This window comes from Muscardinus avellanarius (genome assembly GCF_963383645.1).
Source record: "Muscardinus avellanarius genome assembly, chromosome: 13".
In the NCBI taxonomy this organism is placed as follows: domain Eukaryota; kingdom Metazoa; phylum Chordata; class Mammalia; order Rodentia; family Gliridae; genus Muscardinus; species Muscardinus avellanarius.
In genome coordinates, this window is record NC_137799.1 from 36,306,817 (window position 1) to 36,319,568 (window position 12,752).

Sequence of the window (12,752 nt, forward strand, 5' to 3'; positions counted from 1 at the left end):
TTTCACTTATATATGCTCACATACTCTACTTTCCACTACTTCTCATTCTTCCCTGCATGTCTGTTCTGTGTGTCGTCCTTAACTTTCTGCCTGAAGCAATCCACCACTTAGCTTTTCTTTTACTGTGGGTCTGCTGGAGAAAATTCCTTCAGTTCATAGTTGTCTGAAATTCTCTTTACTTCGCCTTTGATTTGGAGGGATTTATTAACCGGGTATACCTTCTAGATTATCTGTTACTTTCTTTCACCATTTCAAGATGATATTCCATCGTCTCTTGGCTTTCATTGCTTCTGTTAAGTCAGCTGTCAGGCTTTCTAGTGCTCTCTTAAAGGTAATGCATGTGTTTTTTTCCCTTGTTGCTTTTATGATTTTAGTTTTGTTTTGGTCTTCAACGGTTTTACTAGGCCTCACTTAAGGGAGATTTTCTTTGTGTTTTTCTTCATCTGAGTTCACAGAGCTCATGGGACTTCCTAAATCTATGGATTGACGCATATTAGAGTATTCCCTTAAATATTTCTTTGTCTTCTCTTTCCTCACCTTCCAAGATACAGATAATAAAACCATTATAGGTAATTAGAATTTTTGTGTCCTGTTTAAGGACTCTTGGCTCACCCAAGCTTATGAAGGTATTTTCTTATCTTTTAAAAATTTTGTTATATCTTTCACATTTAGATACAGAATCTACATGAAACTGAATTTATATATGGTCTGAAATAAGGTCAAAATTCTTTTCTTTATGAACTTTCAATTGATTCAGGGCCATTTATTGAAAGGGTCTTTGTCCCCTACCCCACCACCCATACAGCATCACGTTAGAGAATGTGGATCTGGCTCTGGACCCCAAATTTTGTCTTCCCAGTACTGTGGAACTCCAAATGGTCCTGTATTATCTCGGTCCTTTTTGCTTGGCTTCTTGGCCTCTTACTTTCGTCAGCTTAATTATCCAACATTTTGAGTGAAAGTACCACTGGAAATGCAAGGCTCCCATGGCTAAAGTTCCCTTCCTCCGGGCCTTGCCCTGCAGTCTTGCTTCCTCGGTGGTGTTGAACCACAGTGTTTGGTTCTCCTCCAGGGGCTGCTGAAGGCTCTGGTCTGGTGCCTTCTGTATCTGCACAGAGTCTTCTACTTACAGACCAGCAGAGATCTCCACAAGAAGGTTGGTCCTGTCTCAGAGGATCTCTCTTGTCTCCAGAATGTTAGCACGTCCATCTGGTTGTTCCAGTTGCTCCTGGTGCCTTTGAAAAGCCATTTTTATTCTTATTTTTTTTTTCTGCTTTCCTAAATGCCCTTGATGGACGCTTTGGTCTGATATAAACTATTTTATCATAGTCACTGCAGAAGTCTAAATGGAGATTATGTAGTTTAGCAGAAGCTGAATGCCACCTTGGAGAAAGGGTTAAGCACATCCCTGGCTCAGGCTCTTTGAGGAGCCCTTTGTATAAGAGGGAGCATCTGTGTTGTTTATGACTCCATGGGGGAGACCAGCATGCTGAGAGCAAGTTACAGGAAGACAGGTGAACTCTGCATCCAGGGGAGTCTCACTGAATCAGGAACTCCCCAGGTAGAAGGTTCAGCCTGCAGAGACAGTGAGCTTCCCAACTCTAGAGGAGGTTAAGGAGGCAAGCACCTGGAACTCTCTACTGAGGAGATCCTAGAACCATATTGTAGGAGGTTTGTCCTATTGTAGCCAGTAGTTACCAGCTGATTATATTTGAAATCTGAGAGAGGGGAGAGGATAGAAAGAGAAAGAAGAAGGGGAGGGGGTAAGGAGGAAGAGGAGGAAGAGGAGGAGAGAGAGATCATGTGTGTGTGTGTGTGTGTGTGTGTGTGTGTGGCTTAGGATTCAACCCAAGGAGAAGGAGCTTTCTATCTTCAAGAAACATCCCCAGCCTTATTCCTATTTTAGTTTATTTTGATACATGATCTTTGTAGGTTGCTGAAGCTGGCCTCAAACTCACTATCCTCTTTTCTTAGCCTCCCAAGTACTAGGATTATAGACGTACACCATGGCACCCAACAAAATCTGAGTTTTTTTTTTTTTAAATAACAGATGTCTAAGTTAATTCACCGACATACTGAAACAAACTGTAACCCTGGAATCTGTATCTTTTACAAGCTCCTCGTGTGGTCTATGAAGTGCAGTGTGTGAGCCAGCAGGCTAAATCTGCCCGTGTGGACCCTTTCAATAAGCTGGGTGATCCAAACTTCCCCGAGAGTGCTGCAGAGGAATTCTGACAGTTGTGCCTCTGAGGGAGGGTAGTTGGAGCTGTGGAAGAAAGTGTGTCCTTCTCCTGGTCCTCCTCTCATTTGTCCACAAGGATCCCTGCTCCCAGGAAGTGAGACTCGGCATGGTTCTGTTGGAATGAGAGACCCATAAAGTTTAGTCACATCGTGGGTTAGCCAGCTTGTGTGGGCTAGCCTGGGAACCTAACCACTATTTATAACAGTTTCTGTGGTGAAATTATGTTCTAAATTCCAGCAACTGCCTCTCACAAATATGCTAGAGCCCAACCTGTCAGTAAGGGGAAAGTCTATATAAAGTTATTTTCTCAGAAACTTTTAGCACCTCACTGCAAACGTGACCTCAGTGGATGAGCGATTAATCTGCCTTCGGTGTCAACTTTATAATGGGAGAGATTCTTCTGCCCTGAGTAATTGGAAGCCTGCTTTAGGAACAACAATGACTTTTTCTCTGACAATTGTGAGTGCCTCTTCCTGCTGTCATCGTTTGGCCCAAGGGAGGCTAGTGCCAGTGACACCCAGGAACAGTGATAAATGGCCCCAGATGCATCGTGGGAGCAAACACTCGAGAATGAGGTCACCTTCCAGTCTAGCTGCACCTGGGTCCTGCTCCAGGACTCTATGCACAGAAATATGGGCAGCAGCCATGTTTCCAGTGTCCTTGTCCCCTGTCCCTGAGAAGAACAGTTTTGCAAGGTAGAAAAGATAGGAATTTACAAGTGGTACATGCAAGAAGTAATAGAGAGCTGCAGTGGCCCCAAGGCCAAACTCCTGAGCAGCGTGATCTTGGTCCCCTTATGGTACACACATGCACACAATCAAGGAAGTTAAAAAATTGCAGTGAAGCCAGGCGTGGTGATGCACACTTGTAATCCCAGCATTTGGGGGCGCTGAGACAGGAGGATTGCAGTTTGTGGACAGCCTCAGCTACTTAGTGAGGCCCTTTGCAACTCAGTGAGACCCTGTTTCAAAATCAAGAATAAAAATATGGCTGGGAATGTAGCTCAGAGGTAGAATGCCCCTGGGTTCCATCCCTATTACCAAAAAAAAAAAAATTTTTCAGTCAAGCCAGGTACCATGGTGCACACTTATAATCCCAGTACTTGGAGGACTGAGACAGGAGGATCACAGGTTTGAAGCTAGCCTCAGCATCTTAGTGAGGCCCTCTGCAACTTAGGGGACCTTGTTTCAGAATAAAAAATAAAATAGGGCTGAGGGTGGAAACAGGGTCTCTTAAGCCAGCGCGGCTGGCTTCGAACCTGCGCGATCCTCCTGTCTCTGCCTCCCAAGCGCGGGGATTACAAGCGTGCGCTGCCATGCCTGGCCCTGCTGACAATTTTTAAAATGTAAATACTTAGCCGGAGTGGCCAACGCTTGTAATCCCTGCGCTTGGGAGGCGGAGACAGGAGGATCGCGCAGGTTCCAAGCCACCCGCGCTGGCTTAAGAGACCCTGTTTTCAAATAAAAATATAAAATAGGTCTGGGAGTGTAGCCTGGAGGTAGAAGGGCTTCCAGGAACCCCAGTACCACCAAAATAAATAAATAAATAAATAAATAAATAAATAAATAAATAAATAAATAAAATACTTGTCAATGATGCAAGGAAATATGACTTTTTATACACAGTGGGAAAGTAACTTTTTATATTTGGGGAGACAAATTTGTCCCTACAGTGTGTGAACAGGTATGTCCGTTTATTTATTTATTTATTTATTTTTGTGGTGCTAGGGATTCAACCCAGGGGCATTCTACCTCTGAGCTACACCCCCAGCCTGATTTTTTATTCTTTATTTTTTAAACAGGGTCTCACTAAGTTGTAGAGGGCCTCACTAAGTAGCTGAAGCTGTCTGTGAACCCAGATCCTCCTGTCTCAACCTCCCAAGAACTGAGACCGCACTCGGCTCATGTCCCTTTATTTTACAGACAGATAAACTGAGGCCTAAAAAGGGTCTGCACAGGTACAGGTTGGAGTTCTGGTAATACAGCCCTGACTTCATGGAGCTTAACCTATTAAATCCCAAGTCTTCAATTCTGTATTTCAGTGAAATTGACACGGGTGCATCAAAATAAGCTGGAAACCTAATCATTCACCTGTTACTTTTCTCAGAAGAGCAAACCTCTTAAAACATCATGATTATTTCAGAGTTACCATCAGTGGCACATCTGTTGCTCAGCTTAAGTGTTTATAGGTGTTACATACCTGGGATGATGGGAGAAATTCATTGATTCTTGTGGTTGCAGAGAGAAGGTGAAACATCTGACAAAAAGCAAAGGAATCACAAAGAAGGGAAACTTCAGGGCGTGAGAAGTGCCCACGGGGAACTGGAACAGGGGATAGAGAGCCCTGGGGTGAGGGGTTTGGGAAGGGTGGGTCAGGGAAGCCTAGCTGGAAGGGGCATCTGGTCTCTGTGAAGAACCCTGGGATTAGTTAAGCACAGTGGCTCATACCTGGGATCCAGTACTTGGGAGGCTAAGACGGGAGGTTGTAGGTTTGAGGCCAGCCTCAGCAACTTAGCGAGGCCCTCAGTAACTTAAAGAGAACCTATTTCCAAACAAACAAATAATAGGGCTGGGGCTGTAGCTTGGAGATGGAATGTGCCTGGCTTCGATCCCCAGTATCATAAAAAAGAAGCCTGGGCGTTGGAAGCCAGTCCCTGCTGTTTGGAGAGGTGAACAGAGTGTGCTGGCCGCAGGCACCACACTTCTGAGGACACCGTCAGGGGAGAAAGCCTGAGCTTCCCCACAGGACCGGGGCAAGGCCTGGACTGACCGCTGGGACCTCACACTTGTACAGATGCAGGAGGCGCTTGGCCTCCCTTCCCGGGCACCTGTGCAGCTGACCCCGCAAGCCATGTCGGTGGCACAGCTCAGTCAACTTCAATGATGACTAGCCCTGGCCCCAAACAACTTGTGCTGACCTCAGCGTCAAAGATAACGAGGTGCCAGAGATGGGACGGAGGCTCCCCGGTCCCTGTCTCTATGGGTGTGACCCTGGCACCCATAGGGCAAGTCGCCGGCCTGTGGACTCCTCAGGCCACAGACAGAGGGGGCACAGGGGGCGTCGGGAAGGGCCCTTCCCGGTATAAACTGATAGTGCGTGGATGGTTTCTCTTTGTGATTTGTTCCCAGGGAGGGGACGAAGCCCTAGAGCTCTGAGGACATTCTGGCCGAGGAGATCAGGGGCTGAGGGTCAGGGGGTTTGCAAGTGGCATCACTTGGAAGGGCAAACCCCAAAAACCGGAATAAAAAGGTCCTTCTTGTGCATTGCGGCTACTCTCACAAGGTTAATGTCACCAATGAAATTCTTTCATAAAAGGCAACTCAGTGGGTGAAAAAAAAACTTTTTTTAATGACGGCTATTCACAGATGCTGTTAAACTGTGGGAATAAACGAGTAAGAAGTATCAACATGGCTCTCACGCTTGGGAACTGGGACCTGCCCCAGCGCCTGTGCTGCAGGGGAGCCTCACCTGGGCTTCACAGTGCTCAGAATTCACAGGCCCCAGGGATAGCCCGCCCAGAACCTTCTAGACTGTGCCCTCCATTCACCGCCTTTGCTGCTGGAGCCGCTTCCAGATTCCGGGGAACTTCTTGCCTGGCTCAGCCCCAGTCCTTCAGGGCGGGCACACATCTAGGGTTGTCTAGGGCTTGCCGAGGCCAGAAGGGGAAGGAGGTGTGGACCAAACAGTTTGTTGATTCATCCAGACCTTGAATATTTAGATGCCTGGTATATGGGCCTCCATGGGCACCCTAACCCCAGGCCTGAAATTATTAGGTGGGAGGCCTGGTTGGACCTCAGGATTCCTGTCTTACCCAGGCTGACAGGGTTCAAATCTCAGCCATGCCACGCACTGGCTCCGCAGACCTAGGCAAATCTGGTTCTTTGCATCGATTTTCCCATCTATTAGATGGGAGCAATTGTGGCGCCCATCCTGGTGGTTGCGAGGGTAGGTAGTGGACTCAGCCCAGCCCCGCACTGGGTACGCAGTGGGCACCGAGGAGCGCCGGTGCACCCGATGGCCCTGCTATGACTCAGCATCCCCGAACCATTTTCTTTTTCCAGACCCCGCAGCAGTACGAGAGAGAGTACAACAACAAGCGGTCGGGCGTGGGGCCCAGCAAGTTCCACGGGTACGCCTATGACGGCATCTGGGTGATCGCCAAGACGCTGCAGAGGGCCATGCAGACGCTGCACGCCAGCAGCCGGCACCAGCGCATCCAGGACTTCAACTACACGGACCACACGCTGGGCAGGATCATCCTCAATGCCATGAATGAGACCAACTTCTTCGGGGTCACGGTCAGTCCCCGGTCTCTGCGCTGTTTCCTTGGTGTCCAGAGGAGGCTGTGACACACCTGCTGTGGGTGGTCTGTTCTCCCTCACTGAAATAGCTTCCCGCGAGCCCTGGGGTGGCCGGGCTGATGAAAGCGGGGCCGGGGCAGTGTGTGCTCTGACCTGCTGGGGAAATGTCCCTCTGTGTCTCGGGGAAGACAGGGCTCAGCCAGGAGACTGTGCCCAGCAGGTGCCTTGTGCCACGTGCCAGGGTGGGCAGCAGGAACTCTGGACAAAGTCAGGTTCAGATCCTGGAATTTAAGCCAGGCCAGGTGGTGCACACCTGTAATCCCAGTACTTGGGAGGCTGAGACAGGAGGATCACAGATTCTAGGACAGCCTCAGCAAGTAGTGAGGCTCTCATCAACCTAGCAAGAGCTTGTTTCAAAATAAGAAATAAAATGGGCTCGGGGTGTAGCTCAGAAGGAGACGAGTCCTGAGCTCAATCCCCTGTACCACAAAACAAAACAGAAATCCTGGGACTTACCTTCTTTGAACTATAGAATTTTCTATCACAAAATAGGAAGAATACCACCTATAAAATCCCAGTACTTGGGAAGCTGACACTAGAGGATCACAGGCTCAAGGCCAGCCTCGACAACTTAGGGAAACCCTACCTCCGAATAAAAAATAAAACAGGGCTGGGGGTGTAGCTCAGAAGTAAAAGGCTCCTGGGTCCAATCTCCAGTATCACACACACACACACACACACACACACACACACACACACACACAAAAGGTGGGAGAATATCTACCTTGCAAATCACTTATAAAGATCGGTCATGGCACAGTACAACTTCCTTATATCTGTCATGCAAGCTAGTCGATTTGAGCCTCGAGTCCCTCATCAGAAATGGGAATAATCATATACGTCTTGCGTGGAAGTTGGAGAAATTAGCATTAATAATGGCTGATATTTCTTGAATGCTCACCATGGGCTAGATACTATGTAGATGAAACTCAATGATGTATGCTCAGTGCTAGGTGCCCAGGAAATGCTAGCTGTTGGCATTGTGCATAACATTCTCCTTGTAGCTTCATGCACCATAGAAAGTAGATACTGTTCTGATCCCTGCTAAAATAAGAAGAGCGGAGTTTGGAGCATTTAAGTACCATGGTTAACCAGAGGAGGATCTGGGATTTGAAAATGGGTCCCGGCCTGAATTGCTCTATTACATTACCATCTGGTATTAGACCAGCAAGGTAGTGACTTATGTCTCGTGATGATGTATTTGCCACTGACTCTCCTCCCAGCAAACACAGGAAATTCATCTGAAAAGCAGGTTGCGTCCGTGGGCTGAAGTGCTTCCCTGTGTCCTGAGTCGGTCTGTCTTGGGGTATTAAGAGAGGCAGATAAGACGAGCTGGTCAGCGTGTTTCTGGAGTGTCTACACTGGTGTGCGGTGGGCTTGGGGCCTGCTCTTGGTATGGGGGGCAGGGCTTGTGGAGGTGCTGGGGCTGTGTGCAATGGTGTGAATGCCAAAGTTAGATGGGCTCCCTGTCTCAGAGCCCTTGGCCCAGATACAGGGACAAGACCTGAGCAAAACTGGCATCGAGAGGTTAAAAGTGCCAGTACCATGGGAGAAACTAGGCCCAGAAGGACTTCTGTGGCCTTTAGTGAAAAGTCCGGGAGGTGTTTTGGAAGAGGTGGCACTAGAGCTGTGCCTTGAACAGTGGGAGGAGCTAGACCTGCAGAGACAGGGGGGCGGGGGTACAGTGACCTGGGCCAGAACCTGGGAAGGTAAGTTGGGGCCCAGTTTTGGACAGACAAGCTAAGGAACCTGGCCTTGACCTCATAGGCCAACCGCCCCCAGAGTTTTTGAGCAAGGCGGGTTCTCAGGTCCCAGGCCCATGCAGTCAGGCTCTGGAGGTGAACCCCGCCACCTGGGCTCAGCAAACCCTCAGGATGATTCTCATGCATGCTGGAGTTTCAGAGTCACAGCCCTGGCTGGTGGGGAAGCTCTGAAGTTTGCCAAAAAAGAAATAGATTTCCAAATACCCCTGGGAGGAGGGACCTGAAAGTGCTGGGCGTCCACTCCCACAGTTCAGACGGATGGACTGGATGTGGTTTTTGGCCAAGGGTGTTTTTATAGCACAGCCTAGATTCAGGCTGGAAACTTTACCAGCTTTCCTCAGACTCTAGTTTAAAAAAAAAATCTTTTTTATCCTCAGAATGCCTTGTTATAAAACCTCACAGGAGCACAGTACATAAGACACATTAAAGAAGAACTTGTCGGCCGGCAGAGGAGGCCGGAGCCCCCCTGTTCAGCCCCTCTCCCGCGGCCATCCTCGCTCACACGCCCACACGGCCCCCAGAGAGGCTGGAGCAAGCGCCAGCACACTTCCTCCCAGTCCTCCTCGTTGGTCCTAGAACTCATCGAACACATTCATGGGCTGAGACTCGGGGAGGGCTGGCATTGGAGCAGGGCTGCTTCTTTCATGCTTTGCTTCTTATTTAGTAAAGTGAATGAGAGTCACCAACGTTGAAACGGATGAATAGAGAGCTACAGAATCTAGGAACCATTTCACCATCTCTCATGATCCTAAAACTCAGCATCTGGCTTGGATGCTGGGTGTAGCTTCCTCAGAGATCATTTATAACCACTTGTAAGCATTCCCTTTCATCTCAGCCAAATAATACATAATCCCTAGTTGATGAGCAATTACATAAGACTGCCGAAAATGCTTTCTAGGGCTTGAAGATGAATTTCTTTTTAATGGGAAATTCCTTGACACCTGTTCCATTTGGTGACTCATGACTGGGCGAACGTCAGACCTGAGAGCTGTCTTAAAGATCTTCAGATTCAACGCCCCTGTGTCGTAGATGAGTAGCTGAGGTCTAGAGAGGGCAAATGACTCCGTCAAAGTCACCCAGGAAGACAGTTTGGCAGAGCCAGGGCAGCCACGCCTCCACCCAGCTCTGTGCTGAATCCCTCCTTCCCGTGTGAGTCAGCCTTCTGCTGAGAAAGGCTGCAAAGAGAAGCATTTCTGCCCCTTGTTTTACATTCCTCCCGATCCGTTTTATCATATATTAATATGTGCTTGGCATGAGGCTGTAGACAGGTCTCATTAAAATTGTCTTCCGATCACAGACAAAAGGACCTCTCCTGACAAAATAAAACGTGCCTCTGTGGTCCAAGGAGACCACAGAGGGCCAAGTGCAGCCATCAACAAGGCGTTAGAAAGGGAAGACACCGGGAGGCGGAAGGAAATTGAAGCCGTTTCCATTTGCTGACGGGTTTTCATTATACAGCGCACACACAGTATCCATTTTTCCACTCTCAGGCACTTTATTCTGGGTCGCCCTCATTCAGCATGTTTACTATACGGAAAATCATTTAAACACGTTAAATTAATTATATCCGTGACTCAATTCCAATTGATTCAGCGTGCTCACTCTCTGCTGGAAGCGGGGCCTGCGCTTCCTGGTTGGCATGTTGAAGCAATTTCTTCCATGCCTCCCAGGTGGGGAAGCCAGGTAAGCTTGGAGCTCAGCCAGTTTTCTGTCCTTAGCAGCTCCCTTCCCAGCTCTCCTCAAATTCGGGGAAATGGGCTTCCATGTCCCTTCCTGCACACCCATTTCTGGGGATGCTAGAGTGCATGGTTATGATGTTCAGCCCGAAGATCCATCCCACCACAGAAATCTCAGGATGCTTCCCCATTTGAATGGAATTCCCTCTTCTGCCACGCATGCAACCCAGAAGCTCAGGCTGGAGTTGACCAGGTCTCAAGAGCTCAGGGCACTCTGGGAACCCATTTTCTGAAAAGAGTTAAGGGCTTGGAACCGCGCACAGTCGAGTGGTCTAGGGCTGTGATTCCCAAACATCTGTATGCCTGTGATTCTCTCAGAGAGCTTCATGGCAGTCCAGATGCCCTAGTTGGGCCTGGTGGCACACACCTGTAATCCTAGTGACTAGGGAGGCTGAGCCAGGGGGATTACAAGTTCTAGGACAGCCTGGGCAACTGAGCAGGAGCCTGTCTCAAAATTAAAAAAAAAAAAATTAAGCCAGATGTGGTGGCCCATGCTTGTAATCCCAGCATTCTGGAGGCAGAGACCGGAGGATTGTGGTTCACAGACAGCCTCAGATACTTAGCGAGGCAATTCGCAACTTAGTGAGACCCTGTCTCAAAAAATTTTTTAAAGGCCTAAAAAATAGGGATGGGGGTGTAGCTCAGAGATATAATGCCCCTGGGTTCCATCCCCAGTACCACACACAAAAAAAATTAAAAAGGAGTTGAGGGGAATAGCTCAAAGGTTGCCTGGGTTCAAATCACAGTCACACACACACACACACACACACACACACACACACACACACATAGATGTCCTGGCCCCACCCCAGAACTTCTGATTCACTGGTCTTTCAGCAAGGCCCAGGAATTCACATATTAACAAGAAGCCTGAGTGAATCTCAAATAGTAACCTAAAGACTTTCTCAGGCCACACACGCGTCTGGGTTTTAAATCAATCAGCAAGGCATTTGTTCCTACACTCATGCACTCCAGTAGCAGATCCTGTCTAGGTGCGTGGAGCATAGAGAGGAATAATACATGGTTCCTGCCCTCAACAGCACCCCCAGCCAGCAGGGTAATAGATAAGTAGATGAATAATTGCTGGGCAGTATCCAAGGTCCCTGGAGGAAAGATTACATTTCATTTAGGGGAGCGAGGACCAAAGAGCAGTCCTCCATTTTCCTGGAGTTCAGTAAGCAACTCAGTTTATCAGTGCTTGCAAAACGCTTGTCCTGTGCCACCTGCTGGGGGTGAGTCTGTGACACCAGGTCCTCTGCCCCTCCTCAATATGTCAGCGCACTGTGGGGCCTAATAGACTCCTCCACCTCGGCTTTCCTTACAAGGATGCGCTAAATTCATTGACAGGAGCTCATCACTCTTCAAAACATGCCTGGGAACATTTGCTAAGCATCCAGGTCAACATCAAAGCCTTAATGTTTTGCAAGTGAAGACTGTTTAATTCTTTCTAGCTTCCAGGATCTTAAAAAAAAAAAAAAAAAAAAAAAAAAAAAAAAAAAAGATTTCCCAGGTCTCAAAGTGGATAAATCCTTAGGGTATGTCAGATAAAGATAAGATGGTGGCTCTAACCATGGTGTACCCACTTAGTTTGTGGTGCCCACATCAGGCTAAATTAATAGAATCTCTTTTTACCCTGCTTTGACAGTGTGCTACGCACAATGTTTTCCCAGAGAGCCCCTCAGGGTGTGGACCCCCAGTATGGGCGATGCAATGAGGTTTCCAAGAACACCTGGCCAGAAAGAAGTTGAAAGAGCCTCCTGGAAAATCTTTGCTGGTGAAAACAGAGCTCGGCTGGCACATAACTGCCTCGGTGATTGCTCCTGCTCCCTGTGGGTGGACTCCATACAGAAGCCACCACAGCTGGAAAGGAACCATCCTTCAAATAATAGAACCATCCTCCATCCTCTGCCCAGCCTCTCTTCACCAGCTGTCAGTCTGGACCTCTCAGCGTAGCATCTATCAGGAAAGGCTGCCCCCCACATGCAGGCATCTCACTTCTGCTGGCTGTTATCTTCTAACTGATCTCAGCAAGAAGGTGAGGAAGAACCTTCGAGGGAGATTGCAGGGTTTATTGATCCATCACTTTTTTCACTGGTGAAGAGAAACCCAGCCTTGGCCAGTGCATCTCCTATGGTCTGGCTGTGGAATGTCCCCCAGAAAAGCTCCTGTGTTGGCAACGCAGCAGTGTTTAGAGCTGAAATTATTGAATCGGGCTCTAACTTCATCAGTGGACTAATTGACCAGTTAATGGTTTGAATGGATTCACTGGGTGTTAACTCCTGGCAGGTGGGATGTGGCTAGAGGACATAGGTCATGGGATGCGACTTTGGGGGCTATATCTGTCTCTGGTCCCTTCCCTCCTGTTCCTTCTCCTCCTCTTCCCCCTCCTCTGCCTCTTCCTCCTCCTCCTCCTCTTCCTCCTCCTCCTCCTCCTCCTTTTTCTCCTCTCTCTCTCTTTCTCTCCCTCTTTCCTAGCTACTGAGCAGCTTTCTACTGCCCCACTCTGCCACTGTTATGTTTCTACCATGGAGCCAGCCAACCAAGGACTGGGCCTCTGAAACCATCAGCCCAAATACACCTTTCCTCCTCCAAGCTGTCCATATCAGATATGTTAGTCACAGCAACATAAAAGCTAACTCATACAGCATCC

At 48.4% G+C, this 12,752-nt stretch overlaps 1 protein-coding gene across 1 annotated transcript in view; it reads left to right on the top strand.

Annotated features, from left to right (window-relative positions):
• The window catches only part of GABBR2 (gamma-aminobutyric acid type B receptor subunit 2), a gene marked incomplete at both ends in the record, with an annotated part of 372,345 nt that overhangs the window by 228,966 nt on the left and 130,627 nt on the right, over window positions 1–12,752 (top strand). Inside the window, one exon of the mRNA XM_080708508.1 lies at window positions 6,304–6,540. Within this exon, the coding sequence (XP_080564634.1) occupies window positions 6,304–6,540 (237 nt within the window). The remainder of the gene's footprint in view (window positions 1–6,303; window positions 6,541–12,752) is intronic.